A 20,627-nucleotide genomic window follows, 5' to 3' on the forward strand; every position below is an offset into this window, starting at 1 on the left:
CTGAGAAGCAAGAGATAACATAAACATTCCCCATACTAATAGCCTTTCTATTAGAGAAAAAAGAACAAATCATTTCGTCCAAGAGGGCACTGACAACAGTTTGTGACTTCAGCATGCAGTCATGAGGAGTTAAGCTCAGAAAGAGCAGCCAAAATATTCTTTCTAAAGTGTCAGCACAGGCTTAAAAAGAAGTGACATGAAACCTTTTTTTTTTCACAGACACTTTTCATTAGAAAGAAATATCAAAATGGCCCCAGCATACCCTCTTCACCATGTTCTCTCTCCTCACCCAGCCAAGTGAGGAATCTCCTCACACCAAGCCATCAGGTGACTTAGGAAAGTTCTAAGTGCCTTTTTTAACACCTTTTGTCACTGCCTGCCTTCAAGGGAGAAACCAATTGGACATACACAATGAAAACAAATTACATGATCCAAATTAACATACCCAGCAGGGAGCATAAGCCTGGGAACACAGGATGGGATAACAAAGTCCTTCACATACAAAATTAAGACTACTAAGTATTTAACAAGAGGTTTTCCTGGAGAAAGCATTACCTTAACACATGTTCTGCATTGCATTATAAAGCTGATGATAATGACAGTACATCTGCTACTTGTGGAAATATCACCCTCTGTTCTTCCTCAAACAAACAGCCATGACATTAAGGTTTGGGTAACAAACCAAATCAAATTAGGAGCAACAGTTACAACAACTTACAATATAAGAATAATTTACTAAAAGCATCAATTGGCTGTTGACTCTATTCAGCATCTGGAATACTGCCATTACTATCAAAAAATACATGTGACAACAAAGCAGCAGCCTCAGCAGTATGCTGGTGTTGACACTGCAGAGGACAACTATTTCCATAGGATAACACAGCTCAGTTGTCCAGCCATTTGTGGGCTTCTAGTAGGCCCCTGGAGAGAAGGGAGGACAACAGTCAGACACCCAGAATTTAGTATAATGTATAATTAAGGAAACTCTCCGCTACTGTATTTTGTCAATTCTATTCTAGACTTTTCCCTCAGTTCCCCAAGGAGACTATCACATACACAGCTACTATGAGACAATGCTTTATCCCAAAATGAGAACAAACAAGTGTTTTTAAAACCGTTGTTTTTATGCACAGTGTAAACATACATTTGCTTGGGAATGTTAAACGTTTTTAGCAAAATTTCTCATCTAATTTCATTTTACTCTTTTGATGGAAGAGCAAAGAAGCAAAGTACTTTGGAATGACCCTTCTCTGCTGGGACAACTAGTAGCAGAAGTTCATATCCTGAGCACAGTTTCCCCCAGTCCTCTGAAGATGCTACTACCTCTGTTCTTGTCACTGGGTACCAAGCACAGATGGGCTGAGGTCACAGTAAAAGATCACGTGCAGGAATTGTTATGGCAGAATTGAAAATAGAGACCCATGCAAAATTTCAAAGCTGTTTGTGTATTGAGCTTGACTATCAAACTTGAAGAACAAAAACTATTTTTTACTGTTGGCTCGAAAAAACTGTGATCAGGTTAAACTTTTGCAAGCTTCCAAAGAGGAGCTGTTTATCCAGATATGGAGCTAGGCTTTCCATATGTAGTACAGGTGTGGTGCAATACAATGTTACTGAGTGCTGCTTTAGTAACAAGATCAGATGGTATCTTTTTTGAAAAACTAACAGCTGATCACAACTTGTAGAGGCTTCATGGAGACCTTGTGGACCTATCATCACTTCCGTTCCACCATGTCCTCAAAATCATCAGGGGTTTGAGAGGAAAGAGCTATAGACTATATTAAACTATGCAAGTAGTAAAACCACAAGAAGATGGGGTTCTGCTGCAAGTAAGAAGAGCCCTTTAGAAAAACCTAATTTACACACATCCTAAACTAGATACTGATATTTTAAAGTGATTAAGTGCTCCCTTCTTTGACAACACCCTTATTGTCAAAAAACCTGAAGTAGTAATAGGCAAAACAGATATCTGATGCATATAAATCATATATAAATATTTCTTATAGTTATTAATAAAAGACATCTTAAAATAGCCCTTCTTCTATACAAAACCACTTATACAGCTTACATAACACATGAATAAGAGTCTTAGGAGTTTCACTGTAGTGTAGTTGTCTTAGGAATACAAACAAAATATTTATAACTCCTCATACACACCATGCAAATATATTACTATAAATGGAGAAAAGAAACACTTTCTATCTCCTTTTTTCAAAATGTGTAAAATTAATGCTTTCATGCATATGATGCTAAACAAGTTAAGATAAAAACTTCTAAAAATATTTTACAAATAACTGTCAGTGATACGACTTCTCTCAGAAAGGGATGCTTTGTGTTTTTGATGACCTCAATGATAAAACATCAAATACCACTGAAGAAATTAGAGTATTTTAGTTTCACAGAAATTCAAATAAAATTATAGCTATGAACATAGCTATGATGTGTGTAATCTGTGGAACCATATATGCAGTAGCCTATTACATGTTTTTCACAGATACACAAGTTACAAACCATGTACTCATTGACTTTTTTCTTTTTCTCAGCACAGATGGCATTTCAAGAGGAATTTTTTTGTGCCACTGCTAACACAAACCACAAAGAAATTACTCTTATTGAATATTGCCTGCTGTTGAAGAGCATTTTGAAATTACACTCCATTTTTTAAGGGAACTGAAGAGCTGAGAACAAGCCGTGCATTCACATCAATGGCTAACACAGAGAGCAGTCGTACTGACTGAATGCAGCTCTTCACAAACTGGTGCCCAATGGTCGCTGCAGACTAGGGACACATTTTTCCTCTGTGCCACTTTTGAGGAATTCATTGAAATTTGCTTCGTAATGAAATCACTGCCTGTTGGCAACTTCCATGACACAGATAAAATTATGTAGCCTTTTGTACTGGCTACCAGTGGAAAAAACTTTTTAAGAGAAGTAGGTACACTTTGACAGATGAAGACAAATCTTCAAAGCAGTGCTTTGAATACAGGATTTCCTGGAGAAATGGGAAACTTATTTATATGTGTATATATATATACACATGCACAAGTAAAGCCTCCATCTGAAAATAATAATTACCTAAAATAATATGGACTCCAATGTCAGGCAGTAGAACAACTTAGCTTCACCACATTTAATTCTACCATCGAATTTTCACATATTTTATTTTACACTGGGTTCAAAGTCTACAGTTAAAGAAATGTAAACTAACACTGGCCAAAGTCACCAGCTGGTGTTAAAGCTCCCTCTTGTAGCATTAATACTATGGAAACCTGGGAACAGTGAACTAAGAAGGGATGACCAGGTGCTACAAAAGGTCCCACCAAAGAGTCACTTTTTCATGAGAAGTAAGCTTCAGCTGTATCCTTGTTAGGTCTAGCACTGCTAAATCACATTCTGCTCTCGCAGAATCAGTTAAGGGAAACCAGGCTTAAAACCCACAATCACACATCGTTGTCATTATGCCCCATTGTGCAAGAATCACTATCAAATATGAAACATTACAAGTAAAGAACAGCAAGACCACGTTTCTTTATTCAGGAGATGAATATTCCTTCTGCTTTAAACATTACTGGGGAAAAAATGCCTCAACAGAAATGTTAACTAATCCAAAATTTGTGCTTTAACAAGAAATTTACATTGGCAAAACTGCTGGGTAGGCCATCCCAAATACCCAAGACAAGTGATGAAAATAAATTGTACTGGCCAGATAACTGGTTCCTCCACAATCTGCAACTGATTGAACATGATGGTCGTAAGGACACCAGTAACACAGTATGAAATATCTTGCAAGTGTCAAATCTGCACACAGCACAGCACAAAGGAGAGAAATGGGGGAACTAACAAAGGTCCACTGTAAAATAAAGATACATTATGCACAATTTCAGAGATAATTTTTCTACAGCTCAGAATGCTACACCTCTTTCAATAAATGACCCTATCCAGCACATTGCTGTGGCTCTCTGGCAGTGGGGACTCCTGAACAGTAATGCCTTAGTCCATGCCACCAGCTAGGAAACACAAGCTTATTTATATCAAGCTTAACCATCCCAGTGGTCAGCCACACTTAAAATGGGACAGCCCTACTCTGCTCCCCAGCATGTTTGAGACTTGATGCATCTCACCACTTGAAAGGTGAGTTTCCAGCAGTTTGCAAGCTGTCAGTAATGCTGTCATATGTCTCAACATCATGAGAAGCTGGTTCAGCTATGATGGCAACAAACACTATGCACACCCAGGCAAATAACCTGAAGATGGCCTTCCAGATGCACAAGGTGACTTCTGGAGTTGTGGTCTAGCTCTGCAGAAACTACTTGCAAGGTTTTTATTAGGAATTTCATCTACAGTTTTCAAAGAAGTTTCTGTTACACTGCTTTTGCATACTGCAGGCAAATGAAAGGCGTTCATAGCTCAAAGGTTGTCTACAGTCCTTCTAGAACACAAAGGAAACGTGGCACTAGATAACAGCATCAAGAAATACATAGGTTTTAACTTCAAAATACACTAACAGATCCATTCTCTGATTGCTCTTTGGATAAGACTTTTTTCCCCATCAACAATTTGATCCTAGAAGGCACTACACCATTTCGCAGCAGACCATGACAAGCAGTTTAATACTGTTAATATTAAATATAACCAAGCTCTACAGACTGGATAAAATTCAATCAAGTTGCACACATATTTAACTAAACAAGTGTAGCAAATAAAGCAACAATTTACTACTTCAGTAATTTGCTGGTGCATCTATTTGGAGAAGCTGCTTTTAAATGCAGGGTATTGCCAACTATCAGAATTTTTACAGAAGGTCTGAAATAGGGGAATGACTCTGGGAGTAGTTTTTGTTATATAAAAACAAGTACTATCAAACTTTCTAAGTAGCGTGAATGTATAGAAAATAAAACTTAAGAAACAGGAGCACTCAACTTAGAGGATTGTGAAAATATTTGAAAAAATATCACACTCAATAAAAAGCTATTGGGCTAGCAGGGAAACTTGAAGGGCTCAGAAGCTCACAGAGCTACAAGTCAGTAAAACTGAAGCACAGCCTGGTTTCTAGGCCTTTTGTTTTCACCCAATTAGGCTGAAAATCCCCAGCAGCCAACAAATAGCTGATGCCCCTGAAGTTGCCCCATCAATCCCCTCAGTGAAAATTGTGAAAGATACAGGAAAGAAGCTCCCCCAAGAAAACTGAGGACAAATCTAAACCAGAAAAATAATAGAAGACAATCTCTGAATAAACACCACCTCTGGATAAACAGAAAAGCACAACTTGATCATCAGGTTCTTCCCTCTACAAGCAGATTGGGAAATCCTTCCAGTGAGGTTATCGTAGTTAAGCAGATACTGCTTTTGATCTTGGAGTCAGGCTCCTGCAGAGTTTTGGCGATGAAAATATGCAAATGTTTCCATTGGAATGCATGGTGCATAATCAATCATGCCCAGCAGGCCTTACAGATCAACAACACATTCTAATCAGAAGGCTGCCCAGAGCTATGTTCCTGGAGAGACCAGGCAAGAAAATTGTTTAGGGATGAAAATACATCACCATCTGTACTATTTCTTTATAATGATGGTCAGGAAACATGGCTGAAATTCATTTTGCCCCAGCTTTCTGTAGCTATTCTACAAAGACCTAAATATATATAGGATATAGATATATAGACCTAAAGAAATATCAGAGAGAATTCCTAGAGATATTTCATTTACTTTATTTAAATTATTTTATATATTTTCCCATTAAATTATAAACTAATTAGTAGATAAAATATAGGTACAGGAATAAAAAATAATTTCACAGTAATAGAGCAGCTTTTTTAATATAAAAGCATCAGAAGATAGCAAAATCCAATATATTATGGTCATGGCAAATGTCACCACTTAACAGCAGTGAAGCAGAAGAGCACAGCAACTAGGGTTTATTGCACAGTAACTATTTTAATACTATAAGGAAGCGTTTAAGCAGCTGATGTTTAGCTGTGGCTTGTCCTATAGCAGCACAAGCTATGTAGAGAAAGCTAGGCAGTTAGAAAATTTATCTTTTGTTCTTTTCTTCAGAGACAACAGAGTACAGGAGGGCTGGGAAAGAGGAGGATAATGTATCAAGAGGATAATAAAAATTTCATGATATTTTGAGGTCATCTAGCAGAAGACTAACAAAAGAAAATCTCTTATTTATTCTAATGCACCTACCCATCAGAGGGGTAGAAGTGATGCCTGTCTAGTGCCTTCTGGAACACCTGAAGGGACCTCCTCTGACACTAAGGCTTTTAAGTTCTGAAGGGTTTCCAGCTACCATTGGTCAAAACACTTCAGTCTTAAAAGGCCTTTAACACCCACCACCATTTTCAGACATTTATTCTCACACTTTACTCAAAAAAAGGGAACTTCATCCCCTGCTCTCCACCACCCACCCTTCTATCTTCATTCTTCCAAAAGGTAGAAGCCATTCACTGCGTACCCGGCCTGAATTGGGTCCCTCTTCACAATCTCACACCCACTATATCAGCAGTCCAGGCTCTTTCATGTCTTTCTTGACATGCTTTGGAACTATGTGTCCATGATAGTAAGTAAGTGAAGAAAATACGAATGAGCAAGAAGGTCCTGTTAACTTCCATACCTCTGCCTACTGGAGACATCATCTCTGATTACATTTGACCTCTACAGATGTAGCTATCTGAAATACAGGCAAACCTGGGCTTGCTTCTGCCCACCAGACAAGGTGATTAGTCCCACAGTGATAGCACTCTCTTCTTACAAAATGGCCTTTCACTACTCAGATCCATGGATCTGGCTGTGTTTGATTGCTGCTGTTTGAACTGGAGATCAACCAAAAGTGTATTTTTCTCTTATCTACAGATAACATCTCAATTCTCAGAGATAATTGCACTTCAAAACCAAACCCCTTTTTCCAAGACTGCAATCCTTTATGCATTGAAACTGTAAATACATTCAATATTTAAAGGAAAAATAAAGAATTCAAGTTTCCTCATTATATCAAATAATTCATTTGCTCAAGCTGAACAGTTCCATTTATGCTTATCTGCATTTCAGAAGAAGGAACACAATTTACTCAGATAAATTTTGGTCAAAATGAACAAATGAAGAAATCTGAAAAGGGAAAAAAATAATGCTGTTAACTGTCATTTCATTTCTTACACTCCAAAAATAAAAATCATGATGAAAAGGTTGTGATCTCCTTCTGTCTTAATCCAAAAGACACTTCCAGTACAGGACATAACATAGAGAGAAACATCTGTAGTATTTTCACAAGATGAAATAAAAAAGTAAACAGTGAACTTAAAAATTCTGCATCCAATAAAATATTTATTTTACTATAATTTCCATGCACCTGACTACCAGTCACACAGAACACTAGGACTCAGTTAAGATATTTTTGCATTTCTACAATTTCAGATTCTATAAGCAATAATGAAAGCCCTGAAGCTGAATGCCTCCAAGAAACATTATGCTGGTGTTTTTCTGAACTGTTAGTTATTTTAGACAGAGTGCCTCACAAACATTTCCATTCTTATTCACTGAGATCCTTAGAAACAGCTAAGAAGGGATGGTCTTTGTTTCATTTTGTGGCCAAAATTATTATCTACCTCTTAACAGATCTTTTGCAAACACATTTTCAGAGCTCTTTTGGACATACTTGTATGCCCCTCCTGATAATTAAGCTGAAGCTATGATAAACTTCTGTCTCAAAATCACTTAAATATTGTAATGGGTTTAGTTGGATATGGCAAAATTTAATGTTTTCTTTATTTCAACATCTGAAGTTAAATGGGTTCCACTAATGTTTTAAAACAAAATAAACAGAAAGCTTCATTTTCACTTATTACTATATCTATATCCTTCTTACAGAATAAAAAGTTGGGGTTTTTTTGTAAAGAGGATGTATGCAGCAATAAGAAATTAAGACCATATTAAACCCTTATTTGTCCCACGTAATTGTAAACATTATCTGATTAATTCAAGATGACCTTCCACAACTGGGTATAACAAATCTGCAAAGGTGGGTGGATTTTCTCATCAGAAGAGAGAACAGCTGAACCAGCGAATCCTGACGGCAAAGGAACAAGGAATTCACCTCTGGGAAACATGCAATTCTCTCAGCAGTCCTAGACAGAAGACTAGGAGGGACTTAGAAAGAGGCAAGAAAGTTTAAATGTATGGAGTTTTCTTGGAGAATGTGACTTAGAGATCAAACTGTGCTGCTGCTGAGGAATAGACTGGGTGCTCTCCTTCATTACAACAACAAATATTTAGGAAGATCTCTAAGCAAAGGTTTAAGTGTTCTTCCCATCAGTGGTGGACAAATGGCCCCATATTTCACCTCAGCTTCAAAGCAAAACTTGAGCTGGACTGGGAATATGTAGCAAGAATGACCACAATGTTTATTATGCTACTGAACATAAACTCCAGGTTTCTTTGCTACTTCATTCTTTAATTCTGCTAATGCAGGAGCTCAACTGCATGTCTGAAAACACACAACATAATACAGTAATTTTTATGCTCTCAAGAAAATACCTGCAGATGGAAAGAACAACTTGAGAACCTTTGTAAGTGAACTTATCTCCTATCATCTTAAGTATCCTGTGCTCACAACTGGTGTCACAATTAGCCTTAAGAAGATATTAAAGATGTTAATTCATCCTCCTTTTCAGCTCATTGGGGAAAAATTATCCATCCCTCCAAGAAAAGATGATCTCATAGCTATAGAAAATGAGAGCTTGACTACTACTTCAAGTGGATTATCTGCATGAAGTCACACAAAAATGCACTTAAACTCTGTACCTTAGCGGCCTGAGTTGTTAAATGGAAATGCTAACATATGGTTTGAGCAGAAGGTTAGCCTAGGTGACTTCCTGAGGTCCCTCCTGACCTACATTTTCTTGTGATCCTATTTGCTTTGAGACACACAAGATGAATGAGAAGGGCACTCAGACATTACAAAGTTGATTACTAGTGAAAATCTCTAGTAAGTATCCTAACATTTTCAAAGTTTTAATACATAGCTTTTTACTACATATATATGGGAGAAAATCCGGTAAAAATGCTCCTGGACTCAGTGCAAATGACATCTAAGACAGCCAGAGAAAAACATCTAGCTATCCTGTTCTGGATGATGTGGTAGAATGTGCTGGTAATGTTGGTCTTCAGAAAACAAACAAACTGAAAAACTAAACATCTGTTTTGACTACAATTTTTTAAGTGGAATCATAAACTTGAAAGGCCTTTTACTGAATTATGTGCAAGTAAATTCACTAGGCAGATTAAGCAGAAATCTTTACAGACAGACTGATGCTAACATGAACAAGAAAAAGCACTTGTCATCTTGCAACACAGAATACCCAATGAGTATAAAGTGTCTGCAAGTATGACAGTAAAAAAAATTTGAAAAATAAATTGCTAGCAAGTAAGATGATTCTGTGTCTAATTTAGAAGATTACTTCTCAGGGTGAGGCTGAATCAACAATCTCTTCCTCTTAAGACACATCCTCTTCTCCAAGTACCTCAGCTGCAGCACATTCTAAAGTAAAAACAATGCAAAAGCAATACAAAGTCCTATTCTGCAGATGCTCTCATTTTCTGGTACTGGTGTTGTTAATTTCCTAACAGATTTCTCAAATAGGAGGGTTGTGACTGACTTTGGACTGCCTGGGCACAAACACTAGTCTCAACAGTTCATAGCGCTGTTTACCAAACTTGTATCTAATATCCCATTTGAAAAAATGGCAGGAAAGAAAAAAGAATAAAGCTTAAAACAAATCACAACAAAAAAGTCCAACTCTCCTTACCTTGCTGGAGGCACATCAATATTTGAAGAAACAACCTTGCGCTTCTGTTCCAGAAGACAAACAGAACGAGTGTTTTCCTTTTCATACTCATGAGCTCTATTTAGTTTTTTGGTCTCTGCTGTTTTTAAATCTTCCTCCTTTGTGGTGAACAGGAGAAACTGTTGGTCTGGCAGTTTTCGACTGATGTCACTTTTTACATCCTCCTGTTGAAATGCATGGAAGGTCATTTCACGCTTGATGTTGGCTGCCTGAAAAAATTGAAAGCAATTATTAAATTTTCTTCTAATTCTCCTAAAATGGGAAACAACCTAACCACAGACATTTACTTCTATTAATTATTTGAATTAGTGAATACCATTTCTTTGGCCTTCATAAATTCTGAAACTGCCATTAATTTCTCAAAGTTGTTGAAGACTATTCAAGAAAATAAGAAATTTTTGTCCACTTGATAAAGCTATCAACCTCTTTATGTTAAATCAAAAAGAGATATGGATCAGAATATCAGAAACCAGATTATAAACAGTGTATCTTTAATGAACACACATCTGTGCTGCATAGCTCTGCAAAAGAAATCCTAGCTGCCTTCCTCCTAAAATTCCAGAAAAAAAAGTCAGAATTTTTCCTGACTAAACATAACCAAAAAATTAAAGCATTTCTGACAGCCACATACTGGATTCTTTGAAAGCTGTATTTGTAAATTAGAGTTTTTCCAGGAGCAGAAAAATAATTTGCTCTGCTCCAACTCATCTGGCAGAAGACAAAGGGGAGCAAGTGATGGCAGCAGGATCTCTGTGAGGAGGCCATCCAGCAATAGTGAGCAAGAAAACACACCCAGGAGCAATGCCAGGCTGTCTCTTTGCCTGCCAGCACTTCCCAGATTTTCAGGTCTGCTGCTATCCCATAAGCAAAGACTTCCCAAGCAAATAGGTGTTTTAACAAATACACTAACACTCTGGAATACAATGTCCTGGTATTTATAAAGCAAACTATTGCAGAGGTTGCAGGGAAGACCCCAAAACTCCTCAGTATCAAGCCATTCCATCTTCCCAGAAAGCAAAACAAAGCACAGGACTTAGACTTTCCTGTGAAATCCATGCCCTGGCCAGCTACACATCCCCAGCTTCACAGGGGCAGACCCCTCCAACCAACCCCTCCAACCAACTCCAGCAGCCAAGCAAAAGATGGCCCAACAAAGTGGCAGCTTCTCCTGCCTTGAGCTGAGGTACTTCCACACCACATGCATTTGCTTGGAGAAATCCAGGTGCCTTCTAGAGCTGGCAAACTGGATTTTAATATATTTGTAAATTATTGCTGATCTTTACAGTGGAGATATCCAAACTGTATTGTCCTCAGACAGTAACAGTGCCAAAAAACTGAAATTCTTGTCAACTCTTGTCAATTGTATCTTGTCAACTCTTCCAACTTATTCCGCCTTTTCATCATCCAAAAAAATTAATCAATATATTTGTGTATATATTTATGCATCAAAATATATTCCTCTCTCTATAGATCTCTGTAGATTTCAAACCTTGGCAGTTATAAAAATGGTGCAAGCAATTTCAAGTTCACAGGAAAGACATACTTGCCAAAGTAATTTTGCTGTATTCTGTAAAGTGTATCACATCATTAATGTGTAACTATTTAGGACTGATGATTTAATTGTTTCTAGTGCTTCCACTGAGGGGCTTTTAGCAGTTGCTTCAAGAACAAAACAAGAGTTATTACTCTATGAATGTAAACAGTAGAAAGAATTAGACACTTTACACTTCTTCACACACAAACAGATGACACATTACCAAGAAAATCTGCCTGAAAGACAAAACAGTCAGCATGTGATCACACAGAATTAGGAAAAGACATATAAACAACACAAATTGAATTCTGATATAATGATTTTTAAAAAAAACTTCTTAGATTTATAATAAGCCTTTTTTTGAGTGCCTGAGAATCTCTGAGAACTGAAATGCTGAGTTGCCTTCAATTTTCATTAAAACTGACTTTTAAGTAATGCACTGAAGTAACAAAAAAGGCTGAAAATAGCCAAGTTCCAATATCCAGCCCCTAGAAATTATGTAATGCCAAACAAAGGTTTATATAAGACTTGAATTCCATCCCTTCCACTGCTACATGGTCTTTCCTTTCATGACCACACCTCCCTTCCTCCCTCCCTCCCAGGATTTCCACCTCATCCGGTGTGGAGGATGGTTGTGTGTGGGGCAGGGGCAGCTCCACCCGCTGTGCATGGCAGGGGTGCAGATGTGCACCAGCACCATGCAGCACCAGCAGTTGCCTCCTTACCTTCTACAACCCTTAGTGTAAAAAGCACTGAGAGCATGGGAGAGGGACAGCTTCTCTCATTTCCTACTCTCCAGTGCCAGACTGAACTCAGTTTTCATCAGGATGGTTTTAATTATTCTTTTAATGGACTAAGTGCACGACTGTTTCAAAGAGAAAAAGTTATTTTTGTCTTCTCTTTAAGAAACCGTATGATTTTACTCAGTTTCAGCAAATATATTGTGCCATACATTGCTGTGTTTCCTTTACAGACCTAAGTAGTGACGACAGAAGGTTGAGAAAGCCAAAACCACAAATAGCAGAATACTTGTACTGTGATACCAGATAATCTATTTTTATATATCAAATTTATCTACATCCAGTTCAAACACATTTCATATGTCAATATGTCACAATTAAGTCAGTCTCATGCACGCATATGGAGGTGAGGAAAGACAAAAGTCACAGAGCAAATGCTCAGGTTGCAGAAACAGCTTAGGCTCCTCAGCCAATGGCCAGGAAAAGCAGAAGACCAAATCCAATGCTTAGGCCAACTCTCTTCTCCACTTTTCAACAAATGCTAGGAAATACTGCCTTCTTTCTGAACTTTCCCTTGAGAGTGATTGCATGTAAAGAATTTTTTCTGCTTTAGAAGCGGGTGATCATGAGAGAAAGCCAAGAGTTTTCCTTGGTGGGTTTTCTCCAGTAGCTTTCTCCTACTCCACAAACAGTTTTTCTATTTTAATTTCATCCATGCCTATGGAAGTTCCACTTGAGACACTTGCCCTGTCTGGAAGTGTATGGTGTCTTTTGCTGGAAATCCCACCACCTACACAAGCAGCCATTGATGTGAGGAGTGCTGAGGGGCACAGTCATTTGAATGATCAAGTTCATCACTTCCTAACAAACACATTAATTAATGATCAGGATGCCTCTGATCTCAAGCTCTGCTTCACCAGCACTCACAGTTTACAGATAACACAGGCCATTTCCAATATATCTTTCCAAACAGTTAACAGTTCTGTCATATTTTATCAGTAACTTTTTTCCATAGATTGTCCATATTCTTTCATCCATTTGAGTACTGTGGTGGTCCTTCAAGTCCAGCATGTCACAGCGAAAATTCTGTGGAAGATCTAGTCCAACATGTCTAGGCCTGTGTCACAGACAGATAGAAGGTAAGAATTCAACATTTTATTTCAACTTACTTCCAATACTTCACATTTCTCCATCCTTCGCTGTTCTCAGATTCCATGATTACATTATTCCCTAATGGTTCAGCTTTTCCTGTCATTAGACCTCCAAATTTGCTGACCTATTGCCCCCAGTATCAACTGCTGGTAAAACTTCTGTCTTTTACATGCACTGGATGAATTATCACTCATACAAGCCACTTGATAATAGGCTGGTTTTCTATGCAATTCACTTTGAATTTTCACCCTTAAGCCATTAGCAACCTTCAGCTTACTTTCAACAGAGTTCTTTACAATCTGGCCTCAGGCAACCAGTATCACTTGGAAGTTCAGTCACAGAAACAGTAGCTATAAACCACCTGTAAATTAAAAAAAAACTAGCTTTGTTTCTCTCTGCAGTGACCTCCACCTGCCTTAATCTCCCCCACATCATTACTGGGCAAGGGAAACTTTTAATACTCTGCTCCTTGGAAACAACCGTATTACCCAAGCCTTACCCACTGGAGCTCAAGCATGAGGCAGTGCCAGAGGTGAGGTTTGATGTGGCATTACTCCTTCAGTTAGCGTCCTGCAAAAAGTGAAAATCGTTTCTTGCTTTGATTTCTAAGTAAAAGCTTTCTTAAGAAAGCCTTTCAATTTCTGTTTCAAAGTTGTCAAGACAATGGTATATATTTAGATTGAGGGTTTTACTTTTAATTTAAGGGTTTTACTTTAAAGCTTGTTCATTATTATTAAATGACAAAATTTAATAATCCATGTGACAGCTAAATGATTAGCACAGTTGCTATTTTCAGCAGTATATTAATAATTTTTCATTGTAAAACCTATCTTAACCTGCCTATAGAAACTTTTATGTGGTGGTATTTTGTCATAACCAAATTGCTGGTCCTGAACTCCACATCAAGACCATGTGTTGCAATGTAAGTCCTGCCCAAAATGAGCATGCTTGACACTAACATAAACTGAGGAATTTAAACAAGTTTTTTGGTATTCTTTACAAATACTGTGCAGGCTGCAATTTTTCAGTAGTTTAGGCCTTAACTTATGTGCACTCAATTTTTGCCCTATGCAAGAGCATATCCTGATAAGATGCTGACATTGCACTCAAATCACAGTCTCCTCCAATTTCAGCTTGCATTTTACCCTGAACAGCAAAAAAATTATTGATCAAAAAGACAACTCGGGCACTGAATTGCCTGTTCAAAGGATCACCAAACACTAGAATAAGTAGACCTATCACATATATGTAGAAACACAGAGACTCAGATTTGACAGATTATGTACGTCACCCCTTGAGTACAACCTGACTAGACTTTATCATCTTCCCTTGCTGTTGGTACACTGCTGCTTAAAAACTGGAGTTATTTATTTTCAAATAGCTCACTAGCATTTAACAGGCATATACAATGGAAACCATTAAACTCCCAGGAATATTAGCATTATTTGCCTCTATGTGACCCAACTGTATGGAAATACATCTTCAAATGTGAAAACTGACTTTAACCACGTTCTTTCAAATTTCCTATTTTTTTTTTTTTGGTGCAGAACTGTGGATTCAGGTGGGCACAGCAGGAATAGAAACATAATTTTTAAGAGACTTTATAACAGACTACACAGACAGATGGAAATACAACAAACTACTGAAAGAATTGCCACACCACATACCATGCCTACTTTGCTGTCAGTTTTATAAACAACTCAAAGGCTGATTTCCACATGGCAGTTGCCCAGCACAACAGAGCACTGCCTCCCAGCCCCTGTGACTTGATGCAGCACCTTCCATGAAGCTATCCCGATTTACACCACATGAAGATCTTACCACAAGTGTGACTGCATCTGCCTGCCAAGAAACCGGCCGGCAATCACAGCCTCGGCAAAGAGAGGCTTGCAGCCGTCAGGCAGCACAGCAATGAGAGCCCAGCAGGCCCCCTTAACCTTCTGGGGAGACGCTGGCTAACTTCTGTTTCTCCTCATAATGTCTGCTGGGATCTGGAAGGACTAAGACATATGAGAAAGTTGAGTTTGTCCCTTTCATGCAGACTTTGAATCTTAGAGGACTGTTTAAAGTAAATAATCTTCCAAGTGTGGCCTATTTTGTGCCATCATGTTTTGTTCATACAGATAACAAAGTTAATTTTATGATAAAAGCAAAGAAGTACCTCTAAAAACCAATAAAACTATTTTACAAGGGTGAGGCAAGTATCTATAGAAAAGCTGACTGCATCCAAAACTCCCTATCAACAAACACACTAGTGGAAATACATTTTGGGAAACTAACTTAGAGTAATTCCACCTTATCTTAATAATACTGAAGCCATTGTCATGTTTCCATTTTTGTACAACCTACTTTTTCTCCCTTAACCCATAAAGTATTTCCTTTACTTGACTTACAGACCACTATAACTGGACTCAACTCCAGTGTCACTTCATTCCAAAAACAACAAGATCCCTCACAAGCCACACTAGGCTGTGTTCCAGAGTGGGGGAGGCAGGGTTGGGAGTTGTAGTATGTGCATGGGGGTATAACACACTAAAAAACACATACCAAAAAACCCCACCCCACCAGCAATCGCCTATCTCACTGCTCCAACCCTGGCTATCTGCACTGTCAGTAGATAAATAATTTTAACTTAACAGTGAGTCCTAGGCCTATGCACAGTATTAACATTACATAGCTGATAAAGAAGACACAGTTTTGGATGTGGATTTTTGATTTCCATCCGATTTACTATGTAATCAGTTGATCTAATTCCATCAAAAAACTCTTTAGATTAAACACCAATTAAAAAACCACCAGATTAGACAGATTAGCTATGAGATGGTTTAGCACCAGCCAACCTGCTGTATAACTCTGCTGCTTTCCATAAACAGATTTTTGATTGGCTTTGTGACCACCTCTTTCTGTTTTCTGAAATAGATGTAATCATCCTAAGTGTTTGGGACTGCCAATAGAACTCCCAACTGGTAAGAAAACCAAAGTCACAGTTGTTTTTTTTTTAATTAAACAAGGCTTTAGCAACATTTTTGATCCATTACAAAACAAACAGGCAGCTCAATGGGGAAGCAAAAGAAGGAATCAATATATTTCAGCCTAGCATGTTAATGGGAAACAAGAATGAAATGTGTATATGTAACATGACACACATTTAAAATGTTCAGCCAAAACAAGAGCTCAATAACTGCAAGGTCCTTTTCAGGCCAGCCTGAACAGCCAGGCAATGCTCTAGGGACAAGGATAAGCCACTTTTCTCAACAAGAAAGAAATCAGGAATAAAGTTCACAACAAAACAGAACAAGCAAAATTGAGAAACACCAAATCTGCTACCAAAATTAAATGCAAATAAAAAATATTTAAATTAAATCCCTGGTAGGACAAAGATTTTGGTTCACTCATATTGCTTCGTATAATATTTCCAGTTCAGGTTCCTGTAACAGACGGGTTTTTTAACATAAAAAGGCTCTAATTTTTGACATTCTAAAACAGTGTCCTCACTGGAAGGAAAGAATGCAACAAATTTCCATTTTGCCAGAAAACTCTATTCATACTGGAACACAAAGAGATAAGACAGATTCTCATAATGATGCTTGGAAATAATCTGCCCTGAATTTCAATGTATTATTACATTTTCGAGTATACTTTGCATTTAATTACTCGCTTCACCAGCAGTTGCTCATTACACATAAATCACATCAATCTAATCACTCTAAGTATTTATAAATTGTTGGTCTCTAACAATATAGGAGATAATGCATTTTAAGGTCACTGTAAGTGTTCTTTACAATATATAGTACACATTAATGTACAGTAATGCACTATTCATCTTCAACCCAGCTAGGACAAAGTCCCTATCTTCATTTGACTGAATATTGAAAACCACCCATAGAATATATTTTCTATGTATTAAAACACAATTCTAAGTATTTTAAGTAGCCTGGATTCACAATACAGTGTTATGCAGCAAGAACTGGAGTCAGCAAGAAGTTCCTACCCTCCTGTCATCCTCGCATGTATGTTAGCACTTACCTGGCTAAACCACACTCATCTACAAACCCCATGTATCCCAACACCAGTTTAAGGTGTTTCTGGGTTACAGAGAATCTACCCAGATGAATGACAGAAATTTTCACTCCCACATTTGAAATCCAGTAGCCAGCCAGGTACCAGCTGTACCCCAAATAAAACCACCACAACTCCTGACATCTGAAATACTGTGCTAACTGGCACAGGAAGCATAAATGTTATTAAAACTGGACAGAAAGGTCTTACTAAGATTACAAGGGGAGACAGCAAAGAACACTGGGAATTTATGGTCCTTCCCATACACCATTTTCAGGTCTGAACAAAAATTATTCAGAGATATCTGTGCCTTTTTCTCTCCACCACATCAACAAATGAATGAAGATGTAGAAGTATGGTAGCTTTCTTTCCCATATGCAGGCATAATAAGCTCTTCACAGAAAAGTACATGACATAACTTCTAACATTTTCAGACACTAATCAGTAACAGTTACCAAATTTTAATACTAATTACTGAAAGGGCGTATCTTCAAAATTTGCTTGCAATGTTTAAGTCTCAAAGAAGTAATTCTGTGTTCTGTGTCCTGGCTATGCTGGGCACTCAGGGGTGTGACCTGCAGTCACCACTTCTGCAAACCCATCTACCTGGGTTCCAACCGGACACTGGCCCCAGGCTTGGCATCGCTAGCAGGATCTCAGCAGAGCTATTTCAGCCTTGTTTTCCTTTTCTTAAATAAAACAAGTGCCTGAGAAACACGCTGCCTCTAAACATCTAAAAATATAAATGCTACCTTGGAAAGCCTTAAACAGGAGGAAAGTGGAGCATCATAGTTGCAGAAAGCAGGTTCATTTTTTATTTAGGAATTCTGTTCCTTCAATCTTTGCCAAGCATGCTCACCACTGAGGGCTTGGTACTCCACCATGTTTTTAGCAGGACTTGCAGGCCAGGAATGAGCGGTCATAATTGCCTTCCCAATTACTGGTTGCACAAAAAGTGAACTTAAAATTAACTAAACCAATTATCAGATATTTTTTTCTCACAAGGTCCTACGTGCCTGGCCCTGCAAGTGGGAAGGAAGGGTTCCTGCTAGGTAGCAGGTTACCCTCACCTCTCCTGCAGTGAAAACAGTGTAAGCAACGCAACGCCCAATGTCATCAGAGCAACCCGTGGCCACACAGAGAACAGATGAAGGCCTGGAAATGTGTGCCCTGGGTTGGTCAAAGAGAACAGGAGAAAAGAGAAGGATATAATTGGGTCTTTCTGGTCACCTCTGGGGAAACTCAAAAAACCCTGGAACTGGAGACAAAACCAAGCATGCTAATGTGGGGTAGCAGGGAAGTACTTACAAGATGTACTTACAAGCTACAAGTAGCGAGCAACATAAAACCAGGTGTTCCCACTTCCCTGACTGAAGTTCTGAAACCTCATGTTAGGGTATTTCTTATGACATACCTATGAATCTATTTTCTATGAAACAGTGATTTTACTTGTAAGAGACGCAAAAAGGGTTCTAGAACCCAGTAGTAAAGTACCTACTGTCTTTGCTGCCCTAATTTTGATTCTGTCTAGATTAAAAAGTTTTACACAACATCTTATGTAGCTTAATACAGGCTTGTGTATGGACTGTCTTACTGATATATATCATTATGGCCTTTACTAGCTGAATTTCATGTGCAAATAAATATCTTTTAACTATTTCAAGACCATTGCTGAAGATGTACAAGACACTCCACTTGTTTCTCCCTTCATCTGCTGGTGGTCTGGGATCAGTAAAGATGGCAACAGTTCAAAGAAGTACTACCACTTCTATAATCTCATTCATGATCAAGCAAGTAAGAGTTCACAAAAATCAAACTATAGAGGCAGTGGGGAACTCCCCACACTTAGCAGAAGGTTTTGGAAATGCTGCCTTTCTGCTCCTCAGTAAAAAAATCTTGATTGGTTCATCTGCATTTGAAAGCCCTCCTGCTCTTGACTGGATAGAGATATTTATAGCAGGATATTTTTAGTGAAAATAAAAACAGGTTGGCTTTATTTTCAAGATCTCTTGCAATTAAGATACAGAGGTGTGAGACTTCTGATGTCAAAAGTTATTGTCTGACTTTGAAAGCAGCCAGCTGAGACGAGATACCCCAGATCTTAGATCACTTAAAAGAGTATGGAAATACAATCCATTTGCCTTTACATCCTGGGACTTTGCTCTTTTTTGTTTGTTTAAATAGTGGCATTTCAATGAACTTAAACCAAGGTAGTTCACAGATGTATGCAACTGTTTTAATTTCTGAATGAAATAGGTGCTGTGAATGAAAGGGCCATTCCATTTTCCAGACCTCTGATTCTGAAAGCCTGGAGGAGACATTACAAAACAAAAATTAAGCACAAGTCCTTATCTCCTCTAACAGATCATGAGCCTGGAAGTAGAAAGCATGATCCCTCAGTGATCCTAAAGCAGAGTAGAATAAGCAAGAAGCAGTGCCACCAGTAGAAGATTCTCCCAAGTCTGAGTTCAGCTCAAGACAAAAAACATACAGCAATTTTTCTGTTCAGATTAGGAGAGGTGCCAAAAAAAGGAGGTTATTTTTGTGTCTGACTATACAATAAACAGTATCAGAGTTACAACTCATTACCCCAGGAAGCAACAGAATAACAGCAATAAAAACATGCAGAGGCAACACGCGACCTTCTCCAGCTGCTCCAGAAAATAGCCCTCTATCAAACCACTACAGGGATGCAATAATCTTGTGTGAGAAAAGCCTTCACAAGGAACCTGAAGGACCATCAGGCCCAAAGCTAAGCACAGTCCAACTGCCACATGGCTTCTGTATTCTGAAGGATGAAGGCTTGCTCCATTTCTAACTTTCTCTTTCCTCCATATGTCTGTCCTAGCTGTGATATCACATCTTTTCCGCTGCACTATCAAGATACTTGGTGAGCCCTTCCTTGGTCCACCACAACTGAAGAATACCACAGAGTCTACAGATGCTGCTGCACACTGTTTTCCACTGTTTCAGTAGCCCAGAAAAGCACACAATAAATTCCAGCACAAGCACAAGGCTGCCTGTGAGTAACTGGGAGCTGAAGGAAAGACAGAATGACAGAGAGGGGAATATTTTACCCCTTTTAGAGCTGATGAAACATAAACTCCATAAACTTCATCTGTTTCATCCAATGCCCAGGCACAAAGCCCTCTATACTACCCATGCTGCTGCTGCAGCAGATGGACCTACCAGCACGGAAAAAGAAACACCTGTAAGACCAACCATTTCTCTTCTGCTCTGAGAAAGTATGGACAATCATATGAAACAATGTTGGTTACACATGTTGAGGCAAAATATCACTGT

The 20,627-nt window shown here is 38.3% G+C and overlaps 1 protein-coding gene across 2 annotated transcripts in view; it reads right to left on the reverse strand.

Moving 5' to 3' along the window:
• The window catches only part of ZNF704 (zinc finger protein 704), a 79,459-nt gene extending 69,390 nt beyond the window's left edge, over window positions 1-10,069 (reverse strand). For both annotated transcript variants that reach the window (XM_015618290.2, XM_015618291.3), the window contains exon 1: window positions 9,801-10,069. In XM_015618290.2, coding sequence (XP_015473776.1) covers window positions 9,801-10,027 — 227 coding nt within the window. In that variant the 5' untranslated portion in view covers window positions 10,028-10,069. The remainder of the gene's footprint in view (window positions 1-9,800) is intronic.
• Between the last annotated feature and the right edge of the window lie 10,558 nt (window positions 10,070-20,627).

This window comes from Parus major, chromosome 2 (genome assembly GCF_001522545.3).
Source record: "Parus major isolate Abel chromosome 2, Parus_major1.1, whole genome shotgun sequence".
In the NCBI taxonomy this organism is placed as follows: Eukaryota; Metazoa; Chordata; class Aves; order Passeriformes; family Paridae; genus Parus; species Parus major.